Below are 22363 nucleotides of genomic sequence, written 5' to 3' on the forward strand. Positions count from 1 at the left end.
ACGGCCCTATTTCCCGTGCTGCACCGCGGCCTTTCTCTTTCTCTTCCGGTCGCAGGCGCTTCGGGAGCCGCCGATTACAGTGAGTGTTGGCCGAGCGGCATCCGATGCCATCCGTGACTCGTGGGCGGCGGCGGGGCGTGCTATGCGGGCCGCAGGGAGGACAGGGCGGCTCGCTGCGGGGCTGTGGGGCATAGAAGCTGCGGGGCGGGAACGGCGTTCGGTCGTCCGCAGGGAATGGATGGTAGGGAAAGCCGCCCCGGGGGCCGGCAGAGTTCATTTCAGGACCTCATTGCCCGCGTTTGAGAGGCAGGGTCGCGTTCGGTGGCTGCTACGAGGCCGGTGGATGTCGTCAGTCGGAAGCGTCTGCTGCTGCCCTAGTCTGGTTTCTCCATGTTTCAGCAGCTCAGGGTGCAGGTAGTCCGCTCTGAGGAGCCCCAGCCCTAATCTTAGTCTCTCCTGCAGGTCCAGCCATGGCCAAGTCCAAGAACCACACCACACATAATCAGTGTAAGTTCCTTGGGCTCCAGCCGGTGCCTGTACCATAGCAAATGTTGGTTTACACAGCTGAAGGGAGAACGTGTCTCCCTTCCGGTGAGCCTGAAGCCGGTAGGGTGTTAGTGAGTTGGATTTTGTTTGTTTTTCGAGACCGGGTTTCTCTGTGGTTTTGGAGCCTTCCCTGGAACTAGCTCTGTAGACCAGGCTGACCTCGAACTCAGAGAGATGCCTCTGCCTCTGCCTCCCAAGTGTTGGGATTAAAGGCGTGCACCATCACTGCCCAGCCCTTGTTAGCCAGTTTTGAGATTACAAGTTTGAGAGCCAGAAAACCCCTTAAGATGCCCACAATGCAAAGGGAGGCTTATTTCTGAGTTTGAGGCCAGCCTGATCTACAAAGAGCTAGTTCCAGAATAGGCTCCAAAGCTACAGAGAAACACTGTCTCCAAAAACAAAACACTTGGTTCCGAATGTTTTCTCAGAACTCAAAAGGACGATGCCTGCTGTGATGTGAGGTCGGTGGTTCTCAACCTTCCTAATCCTACGACCCTTTAATGCAGTTCGTGTGTCATAAAATTATTTTCGTTGCTACTGTTAGGAATTGTAAACAAGGGTCGCGACCCACAGTTGAGAACTATTGTTAGGTGGTCTTAGTAGATGGTACCTCCTTTTTTCATCTGTGGATATTTATCACCCTACAGCCCGGAAATGGCACAGAAATGGCATCAAGAAACCCCGGTCACAAAGATATGAATCTCTCAAGGGGGTAAGTGTATCTTGACCCCAGGTCTACAGTCTAGGGCCTGTTGTAGTTTGTTTTTTCTCTTCTTGGGTTCACCCTCTGGCTACTCTTAAGTGGCCTTTGGCTTAATGTTTTCCAGTACCTTTTGCTCCTTTCTCTATCCTGTCAGAGTCCTGTCATGGCTTTCCTTGACCTTGCCTACCCTGGTGTAACTTGCTCCCGAGAAGAAAAGAACTTGCCTTGCTCAGCAGAAGCCTTCGAGGGAGGGAGGGAGGGATTTTGTGGACTGGGTACCTTGTGGTTTGTCTCTTTGCACTGACTGGTTCTGTGCACTTGATCCTGCCTAGTACCAGACTGCGGGCCACTTCACTGTGTACGTGGGTCCTGGGGGTTAGCTGAGCCTTCACCTGGCCTGCTCTTTGCCTGCAATCTTGCTCTTGAGGTGAATCTGATGGTCTTGTATTTAATGGACTCCCTCCACTGAGGTGGGGAGGGTGACCTAAGGGACTTCAGAAATCATGCAGCTAGATTCTTCATAGATTTTGATGCTCTCCAACCTTCTTGTGGTCAAGGTTAACTTGATGTACTTACATTGTCACTCTTGTGGATAGGGGCTCCACGAGATAACTGGGGACTGGATATATTACTGTATGTGTCTTTTCTATTTTCCAGGTTGACCCCAAGTTCCTGAGGAACATGCGCTTTGCCAAGAAGCACAACAAGAAAGGCCTGAAGAAGATGCAGGCAAATAATGCAAAGGCCATGAGCGCACGTGCGGAGGCCATCAAGGCCCTGGTGAAGCCCCAGGTGGTGAAGCCCAAGGTGCCAAAGGGCCCCACCCGCAAACTCACCCGCCTGGCTTTAATTGCTCACCCCAAGCTTGGGAAGCGGATTAGAAGCTACATGGCCAGGGGTCGTAGGCTCCAAAAAACAAAGCCCAAGGTTCAAGCCAAGGCAGAGGCCTCAGCTGCAGCTCAGGCTCCCAAAGGTGCTCAGGCCCCTGTGAAGGCCCCATAAAAAAGGTCTCAGTCTGCCAATGTGAAAACAGATGGACTGGTGTGAACACCTACACAGTATTTGCAGATGTTCAGGACCTTATGCTGTTTTTACAAATAAACTTGAGGCAAGTTCTGTTAACCTGTGTCTGTTGTCATGGGACTAGGGTAGAACTGCTACCCTTGCTGGAGTAGAGGAAGATTGCAGCTTTGGATGAAGGGGGGCGTGGACTGGAGTCAGAATAGCCTGGACTTAGTAAATGGAATGGTTGGTACTTCAGGGAGCCAAGGCATCTAGACTGCTCTATAAGCTGAGGGAATGGAAGGAACCTTAGCCGCCTTTGTTGGGTAGGGAGAGCATACTCTGGCATAGAGCTGTCATGGGTGCACCCTGCTAACGTCTACCGCTGGGTTGTGCTGGTTCCGGGAAGGGAAGGTGGGTGATGGCACCGCCTTACATCTGATGCCATATCCCTAGTGTTCTGGCTGGGGAGTCACGAAGTCAGGACAACTTGTGGAAACACGGGTCCTGAGGAAGTAAAACCAGCTTGGTGGCAAGTCCCAGGCTAACACTGACCCGTTGCTACATTTGTGTAAGGTGTCATGGGTGCCATGGCGCTCATGGTGGAATGGAGGTTAGAGGACAACTGGAATCTGAACTCAGGATGATCAGGCTTGGGCTGAACCAACTAGAGTAGGCAGCCCCGGCTTTGACAGATCTGGTTTAACCTCCCAGGGTGCAGGAGCAAAGCTGACTGCCAGCTTCAGTAGGGTCTTACTCAGAGCAACCAATTGGTGAAGCTTTCTGCAGGACAGAGTGGGTCCTGAGTACAACTAACCTTCAGAACTAGCCTTGATCCAACCCTGGTCTCTTTGGTGACTTAGGGATGCTGTAATGGAGCAGGTTTGGCCTATGATAGGGTTGCTCTGAGGTGTTAGTATTCTTAACGATGTATGGAAATTGATCCCATGGCTAGAGAGGGCAGGAGAGGTGGCGGCCTTGCTGTTGTGAGAAGGTCTCTAGGGGACAGTGCTCCGACTGGAGAGCCACAGCTCCAGTGCAGAATGTCTTGTTTGGACCTTAGTGCAAAGACTGGCAGGGTTCAACGTGTAAGCAGTACAAAGTGCTGGCCCCTTACTATGAGCCGGGGTCATTGCCAAAAACACCAGGTAGGCTATAGGCCAGGGTTTGGATTTTCTCTACAGGTAGGTGCATTAGCTCCATCTCCCCTATCGAGTGTTCATTCCTGGATAAATTTAGGGCTGTCCAACCTGTTTCAGGAAAATCCCTGTACCACCTCTCCAGGCCCCTAGTACACTTGTGATGGGAACAGTCTCTTGACCTTGTAGGTCTGAAGTGTGCTGCTTCACAGAACTGGGGCCTCCAGCTGGGTCCAAATGTGGCTGTGTGGTACTGGCTGAGAGGCACAGAGCAATTAAGAAAGGGCTCAAAGGCTCAACTTTCCCATCTGTGAAATGGACACAAGAAAGCAACAAGTCCCCAGAACAACACAAATTCCCACTCCGTGACTGTCCACAGTATAAGAACTTCCCATTCAACACCGGCTTTATTACTGGGCAGGGCAACTGATCCTTGGCAGTGGTTGGGCTGAAAGCTGCAAGGGTTGGGAGGCAGGGGGCTCAGCTTTCACCAGGCAAGGAAGGCACACTAGCAAGTGCAGAGATCAGCCGTGTATATATGTCAACCCCGCGGAGAAACACACCCTCATGCAGTCGTTCGTTATGGTCATGTAGCAGCACGGGCGTGAGGTTCATGGGTGAAAAGCCCAGAGCCGGGATCCCCACCTGCAGGGATGGTAAGGTGCTGTCAGGAGGGAGGCAGCCTTCAGACCAGCCCACTGCCTGGCATGCCCTGTGAGTGAGTAGCTCACCGCTCGGATGTAACGGCTATCAGTGGCAGCAGGAAAGATTTCCGGCTCCAGGGTAAGGTTCCTGCAGGGGAAGAGCTTGGTAAAAGAGGAGGAAGGCAGGGGGAAAGCCAGAGGGGCACAGGATGGTGGGAAAGGCAGGAGGCGAGGTTCTGGGGATCTGGGTAATGGGGAGAGGGCTGGTCAGTGCTCACATTTCCTTGCAGGCTCCACTGAAAGCTGCCCACCAGGGATCGGAATCATCAATGCGTGTCATTCGGGGCTCTGTAAATTTCTGGGGAAGGGGAGGGATGACAGGGTAAGGACCAGAACTTTAGGCTCCACTACTCATAGAATGCTGTGCTTGGCACAGGGCACACCCTCCCATCTAACAGGCTTCCAGGTGGCCAGTGTAGCCCAGGAATCCTTCATATCCTAGCCCACAGGCTTGTTGCTCAGGTGCCCTGGTCCGCAGACTGGGAGAATACATGTTCTCTGAACACAAGGTCCCACTTTCCTGAACCACATGTGTGGTTCATATAAGCTCATCAGAGTATTTTTTCTTCCTTCCTTCCTTCCTTCCTTCCTTCCTTCCTTCCTTCCTTCCTTCCTTCCTTCCTTCCTTCCTTCCTTCCTTCCTTCTTCCCTCTGTCCCTCCCTCCCTTCCCTCCCTCCCTCCCTCTTTCTTTTTTTCAAGACAGGGTTTCTCTACATAGCCGTGCCTGTCCTGAAAGGACATTGTGTAGATCAGACTGATCTCAAACTCACAGAGATCCTTCTACCTCTGCCTCCCAAGTGCTGGAATTAAGAGTGTGAGCCACCACGCCTTGCCTTTGTTTTGTATTCTAAGACAGGGTAGCCCTTGCTGGCCTTGAGCTCACTATGTGACCAAAGCAGCAGGACTTACTCCTCCCACATTACCTCTGAGTGCTGGGATCATAAGCATATGTCACTTTCCTGCTTTATGAGGCTTCAGGCATGCTAGACATGCACTCTGCCAACTGAACTACATTACAAATCAAAGTACACGAACATTTATGCCCCCCCCCCGCCCTTCATGCTGTAGGGAACATGAGGCAAGACCCTCATCATCCACAATGGGTAAATAAAAAGGAAACATCTCTTACAGCTGAGGGGCTAGCCAGGTGTATATAGATGCACCAGGCACACACTCCTATCTTATCTTCGGAAAGGCAAGTCTCTAGTGGCCCTGATGCTCCCTCATCATAAGTCCCAAGTCAATACCTGAGCAAACTCAAAGGTGACCCCCTCGCCCGCTTCCTGGCACCAGCTCTGCAGCTGCTTCTCGAAGGCCTGAAGGAAGGGATATGAGCTGAGCCTCTAGGACAGGACTGAGAACCCAGGCTCTCTCCCTCAAACCTGAGTGGAGGCGACACCTTCATGTCTACATCTGGTGCCACCCGGAAGTCAAAGCTGGCACTCATGGCAGCAGGGACCACATTATAGGCCACACCACCTTCCAGCTTAGTCAGATTCACAGAAGTCACGGCCCCTTCCTTCAGGTGAGGGTTCGCCCGCAGCCTGCATTGGTGCAGGAGGGAGGGGGGAGGAAGAGGGCAGGAGCAGCAGATAATAGAAGGTTGCACAAATCTCCCTCCCATCTTGCACAGTCTTCCAGAGCCACCCCCACACCCCACCGCCTTCCTAGGCTGCCTTACCTCTGCCTTTCCTTCTCCCGGAATGCCAAGATGGAGCTTATAACCTTATGCTAGGAGAGGATGAGGTGAGACGTGAGAATGGCCCTGGGTCAGAGCCTCCCGAATGCCCAGACTCCCCGTGGGCCACACACCAACTTCTCTGCTGCTGTATCTTCAATGAAGCGGGAGGCATGGCCTGGCTTCCCAGTGCTAGTAACCCGGATCCCTGGGAGGAACAGAGGTTTCAACCTGAGAGAGCTGAAGACACAGTGAATCCTACAGTGGGCCCAGGTCTTTTCCACATTCTGAACTCTGAGCCCAAGGCATAGTACAGGAACCTGGCCCTGGCCACAGCCAAGGGCTTAGAACCCTTAGAACCCAGGAAGGAAAGAGCTGGAGGCAAAAGTCTGGATGCCCCAGACATCAACTTCTAAAGCCCTAGACCTTTCTGAGCTGCCACCTGGCTAGAAGTGGCCCTTGCGGGGTGAAGTGAAGCCATTTCTTAAGTAGCTGCCAGAAGTAACCACGTGGAGCTGCATAGCGTTAGGAGAGGGTAGTGTGTTGGGCAGTGGTGGCGCAGGCAGACGCAGGCAGATCCCTGAGTTCGATGCCAGCCTGGTCTACAGAGCGAGTTCCAGGACAGGCACCAAAGCTACAGAGAAACTTTGTCTCTAACCTGCCCCCCAGAAAAAGAAAAGGGTGGTGCACAGGGGGGCTTGCATGCCTTGGTCAGCTGACCTAGGGAATGGCTTTAGCAAAGGAGGCAGGAGAAAGTGATTCCCACCCCAAGTCCATACTCACACCAAGGGCTCCGTTCACTATAAAAGACAGTGAAGGCATCGGTGGGGTTGGCCAGGCCTGAGGGAGAGAGCAGGTACACAGAGTGGAGTGACTCAGCTTCCCCTTGCAGCCTCCCTACACCTAGGAGGCTGGCCAACCTGCTCACCCTCATCCAGGGCAAAGCCTGCCCGCAGAGCCTGGAACTCAGGCCGCTTCACGAACAGTTCCATCCCTTTGTGACCTCCAACCTCTTCGTCTGTAAAAGTGTCAGGGAGGTGATATGAGATGCCTCGCAACACACTTTCCTTCCCCTCTTCATAGATGCCCCTCCCCAAGCCACTCCTACCGGGCACAAAGGTCAGGTGGATGGTTCTAGGGAAGTGGTGGCCCTCACTCTTCAGTCTTCTCACAGCCTCCAGGTACCTAAGGGAGCAGAGGCTAAGTGTGGTGTGCAGGGAAATGCAGTGCTAGCGGTGTGCGGGGTAGAGCAGCGCTGTGTGTGCAGGGTGCGCAGGGTAGAGCAGCGCTGTGTGTGCAGAGTGTGCGGGGTAGAGCAGCGCTGTGTGTGCAGGGTGTGCGGGGTAGAGCAGCGCTAGCGGTGTGCAGGATAGAGTAGTGCTGTGGTGTGTGGGGTAGGGCAGAGCCAGCGGTGTGCAGAGTAGAGGAGTCTGTGCCCTCGACACTTCCCTGCCATGTATTTCAGGGACTCCAGAAAAACCCCTGCCCCTTTCTGGGCCTGTTTCCCCATCCATAAATGGTCATGGTAGTAATTTCTGCTTTATTTAGAAAGTCAAGATGATCCTTGTTTGGCTTGGGGGCTTTTCAGTCACATCTGTTTTCTTGTTGAGCCCAGCAGGGGACTGGGAATGGAGGATACTCACTGGATGCTGACACTTTTCATGTCCTGGGCACCCCTGGCATAGATGTAGCCCTCGGAATCCTTGAAGGCTTCAAAGGGGTCATGATGCCAATGCTCCTGGAGGCAAAGGTGGGAAGAGGGGCCCGCCATAGAATTGAAATGGTGAGAGGGTTAGAAGAGGGCTAAAGAAAACAGCTAGTTGATTTCCATCCCCCATCAGTTTCCAGCCTTACCCCCTCCCTAGCCAGAACCCTTACTGGACAAAGGCTGCTTGTATAGAGCCGTGCCATATAAAGGTTGAGAATTAGTGGTGGGCCGGGCGGTAGTGGTGCACACCTTTAATCCCAGCACTTGGGAGGCATAGGCAGGCAGATCTCTGTGAGTTCGAGGCCAGCCTGGTCTACAAGAGCTAGTTCCAGGACAGGCTTCAAAGCTACAGAGAAACTCTGTCTCGAAAAACCAAAAAAAAAAAAAAAAAAAAAAAAAAGAATTAGTGGTAGATAAATCAGGCATAGTGGCATAGTAGCACGCACCTTTAATCCCAGCACTCAGGAATCAGAGGCAGGAGGATCTCTGTGAGTTTGAGGCCAGCCTAACCTACATAGCAAGTTCCAGGACAGTCAGAGCTACATAGTGAGATTCTGTTTCAGGGGTGGGGGTGGGGGAACAAAACCAAAAACTAAAACAACAACGACAAAAGTGGTGGAATCAGCACCATGGGTTCCTGGGGGACACCCTGAACTCTACACTGTCCTCTAGGCCTGCCCATGCCCATCTATACATACCTTAAAGACAGGTACCACATCTGTATGGGAGTTTAGCAAGATGGAGGGGAGTGTAGGGTTGGTGCCCGGCCAGGTCAGCACAGTGATCACATAGCCAGGCACCACCTGTACAGGGTGAGGTCAGGAGGCAGGAAGTCAGCACCAGGTGACAAGGTGTCCCCGAGCCCACATTTCCACCCTGCTCAGGATCCCAGGCTCACCTCTACTTTCTGACAGCTCAGGCCCAGCTGGTGGGCTCTCTCCTCAAGGAAGGCAATGGCAGCCCCTGGGGAAACAGAGCCTTGGCACTGCTTTTGCTGGTACCCACCAGCCCAGGCAGCCCAGAGATGTACAGTTGCCTTCCCAACAGAATTCCAAATCCCCAAAGACACCTGCATCCGTGTACCCAAGGAACACAACGTTTTGGCTCTTAAATGATCCTCTGTGAAGGTCAGATACTATCTTTCTTAAAGACAGAGACATCAGAGGTGAAGAGACTCACCCAAAGTCTCTTGGCTTGCAAATCGTGAATTTTACAACAGGATCTGGATCCATGCACAAGATTCCCAGCCACCAAGCCAGATTCCCCAAGGGCTGTGCCTTTTGTTCAGCTTTGGTAGACTGGGAATGAGGTGTCTCTTTGTGGTTGCCCCAGTCTCCCCACTCCACTCTGGCCCTTGAGGAGGGAGGGGAAGCCATTCTTTAACTAGCTGCCAGGAGTAAACAGGTGTGCTGCAGAGCACGGGGAAAGGATGGTGCACAGTGGGACCGGTTGCCTTGGTCAGTCGATATAGGGATGGCTACAGAAAACGAGGCATCAGAAACGCAGAGTGGGGTCCCATTGGGTGACAGGTGTCGAAAACAGTGTACAGCACCCTCCCAGCCCTTGAGGCCACATCACAGGCCTTAAGACCCTGCATTCTCACCATAGTCGGGATTGGGCTGCACAGTGCGGATGCGTAGGTATTGGCGGAAGAGCGTCACGGAGGGGTGCTCGGACTCGGGACCCTTGGTGGTCATGGTGCCGCGTGCTGGCTAGGGCAAAGTCAGTAGCTAATTAATTACTCCCCTCTCCCGCCGGTAGCAGCTGGACCCGGTGGCTGCGCCTGCACTCTGACCTTTCCAATGCTGATCCCACCTCGGCCTGACTGCCCCATTCTGTGCTGTGCCAGTTACTTTCTAAACGTTTCCTCATTTAATCCCCAAAAGAGTCCTAAGGAAGTAAGTTTGTGCTCTTAGTGCCCACTTGACAAAAGAGAAAGCTGAGGCTCAGAGAGGTTCAGAGACAGTTCAGGAAGTAGGAGAACTTGGTCTGAATCAGACATTCATTGACTCCCTACACCCTCCTCAAAATATTCCTCCCAAAGGCCGGGCTTTTATGCCACGGAGCCCCACCTCAACCCCTCCCTAAGGTTTCCCAACCTTGCTCTCTCCAGGTTTCCGTCGCGTGCTCTCCTCTCTCAGGGCCCTCTCGGAACTGTGGCCAGGTCTCAGGGTCCACCGAGGTCGCTATCTCAAAACCGCCCGGGTACGCCCACCACGTGGCCAGGGCGGGGTGGAGGGGCGGAGACCGGAGACTGTAGGGGCCGTCCCAGTTCCTGTGGCAGAGTCGGCGCCGTTGTCCCTGCCTGGCTCTGCGTGGGGCCTGCACCGGGTAACTACAAGCTTGGATCCGGTATCCACCCCCTGGGTCCTCCTCACTGCGGCCAGCTCCGCCCTCCCCACGCCCCGCCCTGGAGCGTGGACCGCAAGCTTAGGATCGTCCCGCCCCCAAAGGACCCTCCTCCCGCTGCAGCCTCCGGATAGGACAAGAAAAGAGGGCGGGGCCTGGTCCTAAAAGTCGTCGCCGCGGCATTGGGTATTCATCTGCTCTCTAGGTGTCGGGCTGCGAAGTGCATCCTGTCCCCTCTGTCCTCTCTCTGCCCTTTTCTTGCCTCCACTCCTCGGGGAGGCCCTCCCAGATTGCCTCACTCCTTGTGTAGTGAGGACTTTTTTTTTTTTTTTTTTTGCATCTGCTCTCCCCACCCCGTGAGTTCCAGGATGCCTATGTGATCAGGGGGCTCTAACCCTGGCCAGGCAGCGTGGGCGTCTGGGCAAGGCGCCGTAAATGAAAGATAAATGTCTGGGTGGGAGAATGTGTGCCTGTGAACGTGTTACGGTGATATAACCATAAGTGTGACGTTATGAGTCTGAGATGGTAGGGGTGCCCCGCATCATGTGCAATCTTGTGTATCAGGTACAATTATGACACCTGCCAGTATGGGAGATTGGGAAAGAGCACCTTGGCTGACCCCACATTGAACCCTCAGCTCTTCTGCCTCCAGCAGAGAGAGAAACAGAGGCATGGCTGTTCCTCTGGCCACCACCAAGCTGTTTGTAACTGTAGCTGCCCACTTGTGCACCTAGCTGCTCTTTGTACTCCCAGTGAGTTCTGCCCTCTGTTCCAGAGGCTGAGCCAGCTTGGGGAGGGGGGAAGGGTCAGAAGACTTCAACCCTGGGACCAAGGGAGCAGGCGGGATCAAAGAGGGGCCATCCCACCCACTTGGGGTTGAAGTCTCTGGCTGCTCACCCCTAACAAGGAAGCAATCGGGTTTGGTGGTTCAACAACACTGTTTTAATTCTTAAACCACATGCCATCGCCACCTTCTCTGCACTGCTCTCACGCAGTAGGGACATCATTTGTATTCCCGAAGCAATCCCTGTGGAACTGCAGTCACAGGAACAGCTGCCTTTAAACTCCCTTAGTCCTATGTTACCAGGTAATCCAACCCCACCATCATTTCCCCTGGCACTGTCACCATGCCCATTTTAAAGAGGAGGAAACTGAGGCACTGAGAAGGAAGCACAGATTATGAGGAAGTAGCACACTCTTGCTTAGACTCACAGGAGCACCGCCTCCAGCCTCCCCATCCATCCCAGAGCAGGCCCAGACTTGCCTCCCACTCCCAGCTTCCTCGCACAAGTCAGGAAACACAATGTCACTCTCCAAGCCAGACAAAAGGGCTTTTCTTTATTGTGCCTGTGAAATTAAATCAAAAGTCCTGGCTGGGCTTGATCCTCTGTCCTCAATCCCACTCAGGGCCAGCCTCCCTGGGAGAGGAGAGAGAGGGTCCAGACCCTTCAAGGTCAGTTCTGGGAAGTGAGTCCATTCAAGGCAAATGGTCAAGGAATGCGAGAAGGGCGAGGTGGAAGGCTTCCGGGTTGTGGAGGTAGCAGGCATGACCCGCGTTGTGCAGCTTCACCACAGAGTGGTTGGGCAGGTGGTGGAGCTGCTGCAGTGACTCTCGCGCCAAGGTGTGGTCCAGTTCCCCGTACAGGATAAGAGTTGGGGTCTGCAGGGCGCAAGGTCGGAAGTTGTTGGTCCTGGGTTTCGGTGAGGGTCCAGCCCACAAGCTATTCCTTCAAGGAGCCTTGTCCCCACACTACCTCTTCTGGCCGACCCTCTAGGACCCCCCCCCCCCCCGCGATACAAGCCAGGGACAGGGAGAGGGTGCCAGCATCTTTGCAGCTCGCTAAGTACCTTCACAGCCCAGAATTGGTCCTGTGTGTAATTTCGTGTGGAGGTAGGCGCGATGGGCACAAATCCACGTAGCTGGTGGTGTCTTCGCATCAAGAAGGGCAGGGCATAGCTGCCGCTCAGTGAGGGGCTCACCAATACAGCATTCTGCACCTCTAGATCCTGCAGTACCTGCTTCAGCAGCTCTGCTCGCCCTGCCTCTGTGTTCACTTTCGTTGAAGGCTCTGAGTTCCCAAAACCTGGGAACAGCAGCAGTTACTACCTGAGAGAAGCTAGGACGGTTGATTTTTGTTTCTACTTCTTTACTGTAATTTTGCTCCTGTCATGAATCACAATGTAAATATCTGATTTGCAGGATATCTGATATGCGACCCCTGGGAAAGGATCATTCAACCCCCAAAGGGATCCTGACCCACAGGTTGAAAACTGCTGAGGCAGAAAGTGGGGGAAAGAGATGAGGACCAGTGGCACACAGCACATTCTACCCCAGCCATTTTCAGAAGCAAGTTTTCATACTAAAATTGGCCCACTTGAAATTCAGTTTTCCAGAAGGTGAGATGGCTCAGTGGGTAAAAGCACAAGCTGCACAACCCTGGATGACTTATATCTGATCCCTGGAACCCATGTGGTGAAAGGAGGAAACTGACCCCCATAAAGTTTCCTCCGACCTCCACACATGCACTGTGTCCTGTGTGTATGCGCGCGCACACACACACACACACAGACACGTGCACGCACGCACACACGTGTGCACACACAAATACACACAATATCAACCAATCAACTAATAATAATGTTTTTAAAAGGAGAAACATCGGGCTGGAGAGATGGCTCAGTGGTTAAGAGCACTGACTGCTCTTCCAGAGGTACTGAGTTCAATTCCCAGCAACCACATGGTGGCTCACAGCCATCTATAATGAGATCTGGCATCCTCTTCTGGCTTGTGTGGTCATACATAGAAGGAATGCTGCCTACATAGTAAATAAATAAATAAATCCTTAAAAATAATAAACAAACAAATAAATAAATGGAAAAACATCTTTCAGTCATTATATTGGCTAAACTTTTAAGCTAATGACAACCAGTGTCAGGAAGGGGTAAGGGACACCTACATGACTGATGGAAGGATCAATCTATACAGTCTTTCTGAAAGGTAACATAGTATTTGTCAAAAAACTTAAAAGTGTATCCTGACTCATGAATTGTTCTTGATAGCAACTTTAGAGAAAGTATTGCTCTTTTTTTTTTTTTTTTTTTTTTTTTTTTGGTTTTTCGAGACACGCTTTCTCTATGGCTTTGGAGCCTGTCCTGGAACTAGCTCTTGTAGACCAGGCTGGTCTCGAACTCACAGAGATCAGCCTGCCTCTGTCTCCCAAATGCTGGGATTAAAGGCATGCGCCACCACCGTCCAGTGAGATAGGGTTTCTCTGTGTAGCTTTGTATATCCTAGAACTTTCTCTGTAGACCAACCAGGCTGGTCTTAGAGATTCACCTGCCCTTGCTTCCTGAGAGCTGGAGCAATGCACCACCATGTCCAACTCTCCTATACTTAAAGAAACATGTTCAAAGAGGCTTCATTTAGATATTTGGATATTTCAGATAACAATGAAAATTTTAAATCCACCAGCTGAGGAATGAGAATACAAGCCTGCCCGTGCCTCCCATGGCCCACACTTTAACAGTTTAAGCATTAACAGCAAAGGAGGGTTGCAGGACCTGGCTTGCCCCACAAAGTCATGGTGTAGCGAGGAAAATAAACGTGTGTAGAACTTTAAGATGAGGCCTCTCAGCATTAGTGCTCCCTGCTCCCCTGGGAACCAAGGACCTAACAAGTACACATGCACGTACTGGAATGTTGGGGATTTTCCATCTCCCTGAGTCCTTGTAAATGTTCTCCAAATAGAACTCAGTTATTAGAATAGAGGCAAGATAACCCTTAGGTGTTGACTCAGTTCCTGATGTTTTGACTCAGTCCCTGGGAAGGGGGCAAAGTGACCCTCAGATGTTCCCTCTTACCTCACCTGATGTGGCAACTGCTCTTCAGCCAATTATTGGTAATAGCCCTTTGAATAAGCCAATCATAATAGTTTAAAGAACAACCCCCAGACTCCCCCCTTGTTTCTGTGGCTTTTTGCTTTAAAAGTAGCCTGTACCAGCTATTCGGGGTCTTTCTGGCTTCTTGAATGCTAAAAGACCCTGTCGCGACAGAATTAATAAAAATCCTCATGCTTTTACATCAACTGTGGTGTGAGAGTGGCCTCTTGGGGTGACTCCTCCTCGGTGATTGGACTCCGGGGTCCAACAGGTGTAAATATATTCATTAAGTAGGCAGGATGCTCATGCTCCCAACCCCCACATACAACCTGCATGTTGTCAGTCTTTCTGTGTCATGGTGTGTGTCTGTCTGTTTATCTGCCTCTCTCTCTAGGCAGGTCGAGCCCAGGGTAAGGGCTCTACCATTGAATTATATTTCCAAGCCCTTTTTACTTTTTATTTTGAGAAAGGGTCTCTACTAAGATGCCAGGTTACCCCTGAACTCGCTCCGTAGTCTAGGCAGGCCTTGAATCTGGGAGCCTCCTGCTGCAACCTCCTGAGATTCATGAAAGCAGGGCTGTCCCTCTCAGTCATTCGGAGAGGGGAGAGAAGTGTTACTGGCTTCTGGACTTCACTTTTTATTTGTCTCCATGTGGTTTTTTTGGGACAGGGTTTATAACAGCCCTGACTACCCTGGAACTAGCTTTGTAGACCAGTCTGACCTCGAATTCAGAGATTAGCCTGGCTCTGCCCCCCTGAGTCCTGGGATTAAAGGCATGTGTCACCATGCCTGGCAGGACTTCATGTTTTTCAAAAAAATATTGAGTTAGCTGGGTGAGGGCCTTTAATCCCAGCACTCAGGAGGCAGAGGAATGAGAATCTCTGTGAGTTCAAGGTCAGCCTGGTTGAACAAAGCAAGTTCCAAGACAACCAGGGCTATTACATAGAGAAACTCTGTTTCAAAAAACAAACAAAATAGGGCTGGAGAGATGGCTCAGTGGTTAAGAGCATTGCCTGCTCTTCCAAAGGTTCTGAGTTCAATTCCCAGCAACCACATGGTGGCTCACAACCATCCGTAATGGTCTGGTGCCCTCTTCTGGCCTGCAAGCATACACACAGACAGAACACTGTATACATAATAAATAAATAAATAAGATTTAAAAAAAAAAAAAAAGAAAAGAAAAAACAAACAAAATAATATTGGTTTTATTTTTAATTTATATGTGTATCTCTACATGTAGGCTTGTGCACATGAGTTCAAGTTCCCTCAGAGTCCAGAAGAGGGCACTGTATCCCCTGGAGCTGGAGCTACAGGTTGTTGTGAGCTGCCTGGAATGGATATTAGGAAACAGACTCAAGTCCTCGGCAAGAACAGCTCATGCTCAACTGCTGAGTCATCTCTCTCATCCCTGGGCCACCTCCTACCCCCACCCCCACTTTCATTTTTAATTAGAAGAATGACAGCATGGGGCTGGAGGTGTAGCTTAGTGGTTGAGCACCTGCCTAATATTCTCGAGGCCCTGGGTTCCATCCACAGTACTGGAAACAACAATAAACCCGGAGTATAGCTCAGTCCATGGGTACAGTTCAAACCAAATGAAACAGGAGAGTGTGGTGAGGTCTCAGTGAGTGGGTAAAGGGGCTTGCTGTCGAGCCTGACAGATCTCTGGAACCCACAGGGCAGAAGATGAGAAGCAACTCTCTCTCACAAGTTATCTATTCACTTCTGCAGGTGTGCCCCCCCCCCCAAGCCACGAAAATTACATAATCACAAAAATCACAAAAATCTTCCCGGCGGTTGCTTATGAACAAATCACCTTTCTGTTTCCTCTGTGCCATACAATAACGCACACTGCAGTTTTCAAGGCAGGGAATAAAAACGGGCTCTTTTGTGATGGCTTCTTGTGACCTCCGACTTGTTTGTCCAGAACGGGGTCCACACGCCCTGCTTTACCTTGGGCTTTGCTACCTGTCCAATGCTCCCTTCTGGTGACCACGCCTTTGATCCTGCTGCAGCCTGCTTCCTCTAAGCTTGGATGTGGGGGTACTCACCTGGAAGGTCAATGGCCACAGCTCGGTAGCCCCTCTTGGACAGCAGCTGCAACGTGCCCAGCTGCTCCCATATGTGGGAATTAAATGCCTTTCCATGGAGAAACACGACTTCCGCCCTGTAGACATATGGGGAAAGAAGAGACATGGGACCCGGGCAGGCATCTTTCACTGCCCTCCAGTTCCTGAGCCCCATGTGTTGGGCTGGGGTCCCTCCATTAAACCCTTGGGTACTCACTTACCTGTGTGCCTGCTGGATAGGCAGAGCCTCCCGGTAAAAGATCTGAGGGTTGCCTCGGGTGAGACCAGCCAGGACTGTGACATTGGGTCCTCTCCAGAGCTGGGAAGTCTTCTCAGGGGGGCTAGGCAGCCCTACATACAGGAGAAGCATAAGCAGCAGGCCTAGACCCAGCAGGGCTGCCTGGTACCGGCTCATGAAGGGGTTTGTATCACACAGCCTAGAGGAGAAAAGGGAAGAGACAGGCTGAGGAAGACCTTTAGCCCTCCTCCCTTTCTTGATCTGGAAGAATATCTCATACCCAGCTACTACTCAGGCCAGGGCAAAGGCCTGGGACACTCCACTCTGTGGAGAAATGCATGAGATGGCCCTCGGGCACAAGCATGGGTGGTTTGTTTTTGTTTTTATTGCTTTTCGAGACAGGGTTTCTCTGTAACTTTGGAGCCTGTCCTGGAATTTGTTCTTGTAGACCAAGCTGGTCTTGAACTCACAGAGATCCGCCTGCCTCTGCCTCCCAAGTGCTGGGATTAAAGCTGTGCACCACCACCGCCCGACTTTGGCACAGGCATGTTTAATGGCCACCACCATCGCTGTGGGAACTACACAGCTCTTCTGGCTGTGGCTTCCATGCTTGACTTTCTACACTCAGCACTCAGAGGTCCCAAGAAAACACAGGGAGCAGATATGACCACAGTTCTCTGGCACAAAGGAATCTAGGCTCACAGGTGAAATTCTCACCGCAGCAGAAGAGACATGGGACCTGGGGCCAGTTTCCAAAATACCAGGCCATATGTGTTCTGGAAGAAAACACAGCACTGGCAGGAGATGGATGAACTGGAGACACAGTGGTGGATGGAGGGGTAGAGGCTGCTGAAGGCCAACGAGCACAGAGAGACCACTGAGCGCATGCCCAGAAATGGTTCTTTCCTCACGATGACTAGAAAACTGCTAAAAACAGAACGCCTTGCACAATGGGAGCGGATAGTTGAGGGTCACACCAGCCATTATGGATCACTTCACAGAGAAAGTTGGGGATAATGCTGAGGTCTGAGACATTGGGGGCTAGAAGGAGTGTAGCTGGCCTAGAAAAGGACCAGCCTCCACCCCACTTCTGCCAAATGACCTGCTTCATGAACTCCTCCAGTATGGTGTCTTTGTTAGTCCGGAGGGGACCTCAAGCAGGGCAGGCAGGTGGTCTTGTTTTAGAATTCCCCTCTGTCACTAGTTGATTTGGATAACTTGGGATAAGCTCCTCCTGGCATCTGCCCAAGCTTCGTGTACGATTTACATAATACACTCCACCTAAGCAGGTGGGGATGGGATGTCCCCGTCATCATTTATTGGGCCTAAGATGAACATGCTTGTCTTGTTTCTGGGACTCTGAACTCATTTTTTTCTTTCTTGTTTTTTTTTTTTTTTTTTTTTTTTTTTTTTTTTTTTTTTTTTTTTCTTCTGGGACAGGGTTTCTTTTAGCCCTGGCTGTCCTGAAACTCACTCTGTAGACCTGGCTGGTCTTGAACTTAAGAGATCCACTTGCATCTTCCTCCCAAGTGATGTCACTAAAAGCATGCACCACCACCGCCTGGCTCTGGATGCATTTTTACTAAGTGTAAATGCAGTCTGTGGTAGGCCTAGGAGCAGAGCTATGGCCCGCACTGCACCACACCCACCTCTGCTGACTCTGGAGGACTCTTCTGAGGATCTCACTCTCTAGCTCTGAAGTCAGGCTGTGTGGGGGCAGCAGCAGATCCTCCAGTGCTGAGGGGAAGTCAGGAGGCAGGCGGAGAAAGAGCAGGCTCTTCTTCCTAACCTGGAGCAGCCAAGGATGTCTGCCTCCAACGTAGCTTTAGCTCAGGTTCCCACGAGGCGGAGCATCTGTGAAGGACCTCTCTTAGTGGTCCACCAGGGGCAAACCCGTGCTTCTTTTCAGGGTGAAGGGGTGGGGTTTTATTCGTTGCCATGGCAACCCAGGGTGCCCAAGACTAGACAATGTAGGGATTCTGATGCAGATTGCTTCACAGGTGGGGGAAGGGAGGAAAGCAAACTGTTTGCTCTGGATACTAGAATACACAGATATTTACACACACTCACGCAGACAGAAGAGTCTTGCTTCCACAAACTTCAAGAAGCTAATCCCTGGCCGGGCGGTGGTGGCGCACGCCTTTAATCCCAGCACTTGGGAAGCAGAGGCAGGCGTATCTCTGTGAGTTCGAGACCAGCCTGGTCTACAAGAGCTAGTTCCAGGACAAGCTCCAAAACCACAGAGAAACCCTGTCTCGAAAAACCAAACCAAAAAAAAAAAAAAAAAAAAAAAAAAAAAGAAGCTAATCCCTGGGGGCTGGAGAGATGGCTCAGAGGTTAAGAGCACTGACTGCTCTTCAAGAGGTCATGAGTTCAATTCCCAGCTGCCACACAGTGGTTCACAAACATCTAATAATCTGGTGCCCTCTTCTGGTGTGCAGGCATACACGCAGGCAGAACATTGTATACATAATACCTTTAGAAAAGGGAAGCTAGTCCACAAATGTACAGCAGCCTCTGCACACACACTGGCCTACGCAAGTCGTATACATAATACCTTTAGAAAAGGGAAGCTATTCCACAAATGTACAGCAGCCTCTGCACACGCACTGGCCTACGCAAGTGTCATACCCACACAATCACATGCAATTGTTGTGTTAACAGTCCCCTCAGAGGCCAAAACTACAGTGGAGCTCCTTAAGCAGGGAGGCAAAAAAGAATTCCTTGAAACTGACCAGATTCACTAGGCCCCTCCCTACTTGAGTAGACAATAAAGGGTGAAACTCTTTTTCAGACCAAACAATGCTAAGCTGCCAAGAAGACTCTTTAGAGCTCAGGTGAACTGCCTGGAAGAGTTCAGCTGAGCCACTCGGAAAGGACACTCTCCATCCTGTTGAGAGGCCTGCAGGCTGTGCAGGGTGTTCCAAATGTTTCCCAGTTTTTGTGAACTGTCATCCATACTAGGATGGGCTTCCTGTAAATAACCCCTTATCCATATTTCTGTTAAGTAACCCCAATAAAAGTCATTGGCTCAGTGAGTCTGTCATAGCTCCCGATCTGGGGTGTATGTTTTCTCCCTAGGAAAAGTTTTGTCACACAACAGCCAGTTAGCAGGAAGGCAGAGAGACCAACACATGTATTTCAAAACCATATATAAGACAGGCATGGTGACCTATGGCTTTAATCCCAGCACTCAGGAGACGAAGGCAGGAGGATCTCTGTGAGTTTGAGGCCAGCCTTGTCTACATAGGGAGTTCCAGATCAGCTAGGGTTACATAGAGAGACACCCTTTCAAAAAGAAAAAACAAAACAAAAACAACCCATACACAGGCAGGGAAGCTAGAAAGACCAAGGCAAGAGGATTATAAGTTGAGGTCAGATGGGCTATTTGGCAAGACAGTCTCAAAGCAAGCAAACAAAGTCAAACACCCACAGCACCACATGCATACCCTCCTCTCAGTATTCAAACACAAAATCACACCCAACCCTTAAACCACACATAAACACACAGTCCGAGGCTCAGAGTGCAGCACTCAAGGAGAGGGATCCAGGCAAATTTGAGAGGTAGGGCTTCATAGCAAGACCCTGTCACAAACAAAGAACAACAAAAACCCAAAACAAAAAACCAGCAACAACGATAACAACAAAGACAGAAACAAGTGCCCAAACTCAGGAGTACTGGATGGTCAAGACCTACCTGGGCAATGTAGTGAGACCATGAACTAAAATAAATAAGGGACTCAGTGGGTAAGGGCACTTGCTGCCAAGCCTGACAATCCCTGGAACCCACACGCTGAAAGATGAACAGACTCCAGCAAGTTGTTCTCTGACCTCCACCGTGTTCCCAAAGACCCAGGGAAAGACAAGCTACCTGGTAAGAGGGGAGAGGGGACAGGCATGGGAAGAAATGCACCAGCAGAGGGACACACATAAACCTTCAGAAATACACAGTCAGATGCAGAGATAAATACAAAAAAGAAGCATACAAGCAAGCAGCCAGACCAGTGAACACCCCCCGCCCCCACTCAACCCTCGGCAAAAAAGAGCAACACTTAAACCCAGACGTTCAAGAACACACGCAGACACTAGCGCGCGCACAGCGCAGGAACACTGCACACGTGTTGCCCAGCGCTTGCGCCTTCCAATGGACTCTGCCCCAAGCGGTGGGGACAAGGACGGCGATCCCCGGACAACAAGCGGGCCGCCTTCCCGGGAGACACTCACCGCGCTAACAGGAGTGACGGTGACGGTGACGGTGACGAGGCGGGGCCCGGCCGAGGCGGAGCCAAAGCCAAACGGCCTGGCTGGCGAGTGCGGCACTGCCTCCGCCTTGGTAACCAGCCGGTCAGAGTCGGACTATCCCCTGAGCGCTTGCGCAGTACGCAGCTGCATGCCTTGCCTGATTACCCAAGGGGGACTTGGGGCGGTGCCCCGAGGCCCCGAGGCCCGCCTCTCCCGGCCCAGATTTTAGGAATTGTTTTTTTTTTTTTAAAGGACTTTTCTTATTTATTTATTTATTTATTTATTTATTTATTTATTTATTTATTTATTATATGTACAATATTCTGTCTGTATGTCTGCAGGCCAGAAGAGGGCACCAGACATCATTACAGATGGTTGTGAGCCACCATGTGGTTGCCATGTGGTTGCCGGGAATTGAACTCAGGACCTTTGGAAGAGCAGGCAATGCTCTTAACCACTGAGCCATCTCTCCAGCCCAGATTTTAGGAATTTTTTTTTTTATTGAAAAAAAAAAATTTTCCGCTTCCTCCCCGCTTCCCATTATTTTAAGAATTGTTAAGGAAGGGTTTGAGGTTTGAGAGTCTGTGGAGAGCCACCGGGTTCTTCATTTTTAAAATCTGACAGGTCACTGGGAACACCGAGGCCTCCTGGCACCGAGGTCTCCTAGTGTAAATGCCAGATGTTGTTATTGTCATGCGGCAGCTCCAGGCTTCCGCCTAAACACTTTCTTTACTCGCCCCATTCCTCTGCCGGATCAGAGCTTTAGTGGGGCCTCTGAGGTCCCGGTCTGCTCAGGACACCAACTATTGGTTGGCAACCTGTGATCAACATCTGGTCTGCCCCAGGTTCAGGCTTCTGTGTTACAACCAGGCCTCGGGGCAGGGACGCCATGAAGGGTGCAAAAGGTTCACTATTTGTTGATGCTTTGCCAAGGCCGACATTAACCAGAATAGCATTAATCATTCTACAGGCTCGGAAAAGACTCCATGCCACCTGGCTGAACTTTGGCAGAGCCTTACACGCTGATATGTAGGATGTCAGCTTCATGACAGGTGCACAGCTCGTCCTGGATTGTCCTGACTCGGGGTGAGGGCGGTTTAGGGGGGCGGACAGTAGGGATACCAGAAATAGCTTTCCCCCTCATGGCAGGCCACTTCCGTGTGGGGCAGATAGCTAAGAATTTCAAGACCTTCAGCCTGGCTCTTGGGGGACATGGGGTTGGGGCAGGGAAACAGGTTAGGTGGGAGAAGAACGAAGGGTTAAGGTGCGGACAAATCTAGTGGTAGTTTGTGACCGAAAGAGGGCGCCCGGAACCCTCAGGTCTGTCTCCACCTCCTGCTCGGCCTCTCTCCTACTTCTCTCCCCACCAGCCAACAGCACTCGCCATTCTCCTGCCGAAGACCACGCAGATTTCCAGGTACCACTCTGCACTCTCGACTCTTTCTTTGCGTCGCGTCTTCACTCAGAACCCACCTGCCCCAAGTCTTCTCATCTCGGCTCTCCAGGTCACCTCTCTCTGGGCTGCCCCTCCTTCCCGTGCTTCCTTCAGACAGACCCAGGGATCCGGAATTGCGGGGTGCTGTGGACAGACAGACCGCGGGTGACCGCAGCGTCAACCGGTTGGGCTCCTGCGGCCAGCGCGCTGAGAACCCCGCGTCCCTGGCAGTCAGAAACTTCCAAAGTCTTTGCCGACTGGTGCATGTGTTTCTGTCTCTGGAAAATGGGCCTTCATCCCAAACAAACTTGGTCTCACTCCTACCTGTATTTATTGCCAGCTCACCCACTCTATGATAGTGCTAGGCTAGATGGTGCTGATCAAGATAGTATTTAACCTCGATTGAGCACTTACTATGTGCCAGGCATGTATCAAAGTTTTTTTTTTTAATGCATAGCTTCATTTAATCCTCTCCACTGTCTATGAACTAGTATTGAATAGTTCCATACATATTCCAATACAATACGAAATACCAGTTTTTCCTATCAGCAGATATCTCAACTGCTGGTGCGACCCACCCAGATGCATAGCTTTTCTTTTTCTTTTTTTTCTTTTGGTTTTTCAGAACAGGGTTTCTTTTGTATAACAGCACTGCCTGTCCTGGAATTC

General features: G+C 51.2%; 3 protein-coding genes across 6 annotated transcripts; 1 reads left to right on the forward strand and 2 right to left on the reverse strand.

The window, feature by feature from the left end:
* The first annotated feature begins 219 nt into the window (after window positions 1-219).
* On the forward strand, window positions 220-2363 carry Rpl29 (ribosomal protein L29). Its single transcript, XM_057768191.1, has 4 exons — window positions 220-241; window positions 463-507; window positions 1194-1258; window positions 1907-2363. Exons 1-4 carry the CDS (start codon window positions 235-237, stop codon window positions 2249-2251), a joined length of 462 nt encoding a protein of 153 aa, XP_057624174.1. The 5' UTR covers window positions 220-234; the 3' UTR covers window positions 2252-2363.
* A 1422-nt stretch (window positions 2364-3785) lies between these two features.
* On the reverse strand, window positions 3786-9863 carry Acy1 (aminoacylase 1). 2 transcript variants are annotated; one of them, XM_057767999.1, is made up of 15 exons: window positions 9581-9863; window positions 9085-9189; window positions 8380-8444; window positions 8180-8284; window positions 7417-7511; window positions 6882-6958; window positions 6702-6791; window positions 6557-6613; window positions 5908-5981; window positions 5777-5826; window positions 5495-5639; window positions 5343-5411; window positions 4313-4392; window positions 4122-4182; window positions 3786-4035 (listed from the first exon to the last, which is right to left on the reverse strand). In XM_057767999.1, the coding sequence occupies exons 2-15, from the start codon at window positions 9176-9178 to the stop codon at window positions 3871-3873; spliced, it is 1227 nt and encodes a 408-aa protein (XP_057623982.1). In that variant the 5' UTR covers window positions 9179-9189; window positions 9581-9863; the 3' UTR covers window positions 3786-3870. The 2 variants fall into 2 exon arrangements, with proteins under 2 accessions (XP_057623982.1, XP_057623981.1); XM_057767998.1 differs by having other exon boundaries at window positions 9085-9193.
* Window positions 9864-11153: 1290 nt separating this feature from the next.
* On the reverse strand, window positions 11154-20375 carry Abhd14a (abhydrolase domain containing 14A). Of its 3 annotated transcripts, none has more exons than XM_057768001.1 (6): window positions 20242-20375; window positions 17667-17871; window positions 16001-16216; window positions 15762-15877; window positions 11679-11914; window positions 11154-11490 (listed from the first exon to the last, which is right to left on the reverse strand). In XM_057768001.1, exons 3-6 carry the CDS (start codon window positions 16192-16194, stop codon window positions 11308-11310), a joined length of 729 nt encoding a protein of 242 aa, XP_057623984.1. In that variant the 5' UTR covers window positions 16195-16216; window positions 17667-17871; window positions 20242-20375; the 3' UTR covers window positions 11154-11307. The 3 variants fall into 3 exon arrangements, with proteins under 3 accessions (XP_057623984.1, XP_057623985.1, XP_057623986.1); XM_057768002.1 differs by lacking the exon at window positions 20242-20375 and adding an exon at window positions 19715-20210; XM_057768003.1 differs by lacking the exon at window positions 17667-17871.
* Between the last annotated feature and the right edge of the window lie 1988 nt (window positions 20376-22363).

This window comes from Chionomys nivalis, chromosome 4 (genome assembly GCF_950005125.1).
Source record: "Chionomys nivalis chromosome 4, mChiNiv1.1, whole genome shotgun sequence".
Lineage (NCBI taxonomy): Eukaryota > Metazoa > Chordata > Mammalia > Rodentia > Cricetidae > Chionomys > Chionomys nivalis.

Excerpts from the sequence above, each read along its gene's own strand:
- Rpl29 (XM_057768191.1), top strand. Across the intron at positions 508-1,193 it reads CCACACCACACATAATCAGT|CCCGGAAATGGCACAGAAAT; the intron begins GTAAGTTCCTTG and ends ATCACCCTACAG. Across the intron at positions 1,259-1,906 it reads GATATGAATCTCTCAAGGGG|GTTGACCCCAAGTTCCTGAG; the intron begins GTAAGTGTATCT and ends TCTATTTTCCAG.
- Acy1 (XM_057767999.1), bottom strand. The coding sequence starts at position 9,178 with ATGACCACCAAGGGTCCCGAGTCCGAGCACCCCTCCGTGACGCTCTTC. Across the intron at positions 5,412-5,494 it reads CACCAGATGTAGACATGAAG|GCCTTCGAGAAGCAGCTGCA; the intron begins GTGTCGCCTCCA and ends CCCTTCCTTCAG. Across the intron at positions 4,183-4,312 it reads AGTGGAGCCTGCAAGGAAAT|GAACCTTACCCTGGAGCCGG; the intron begins GTGAGCACTGAC and ends CTTCCCCTGCAG.
- Abhd14a (XM_057768003.1), bottom strand. The coding sequence starts at position 16,194 with ATGAGCCGGTACCAGGCAGCCCTGCTGGGTCTAGGCCTGCTGCTTATG. Across the intron at positions 15,878-16,000 it reads CCTATCCAGCAGGCACACAG|GGCGGAAGTCGTGTTTCTCC; the intron begins GTAAGTGAGTAC and ends ATATGTCTACAG. Across the intron at positions 11,915-15,761 it reads TGTGGCCATTGACCTTCCAG|GTTTTGGGAACTCAGAGCCT; the intron begins GTGAGTACCCCC and ends TGCTGTTCCCAG.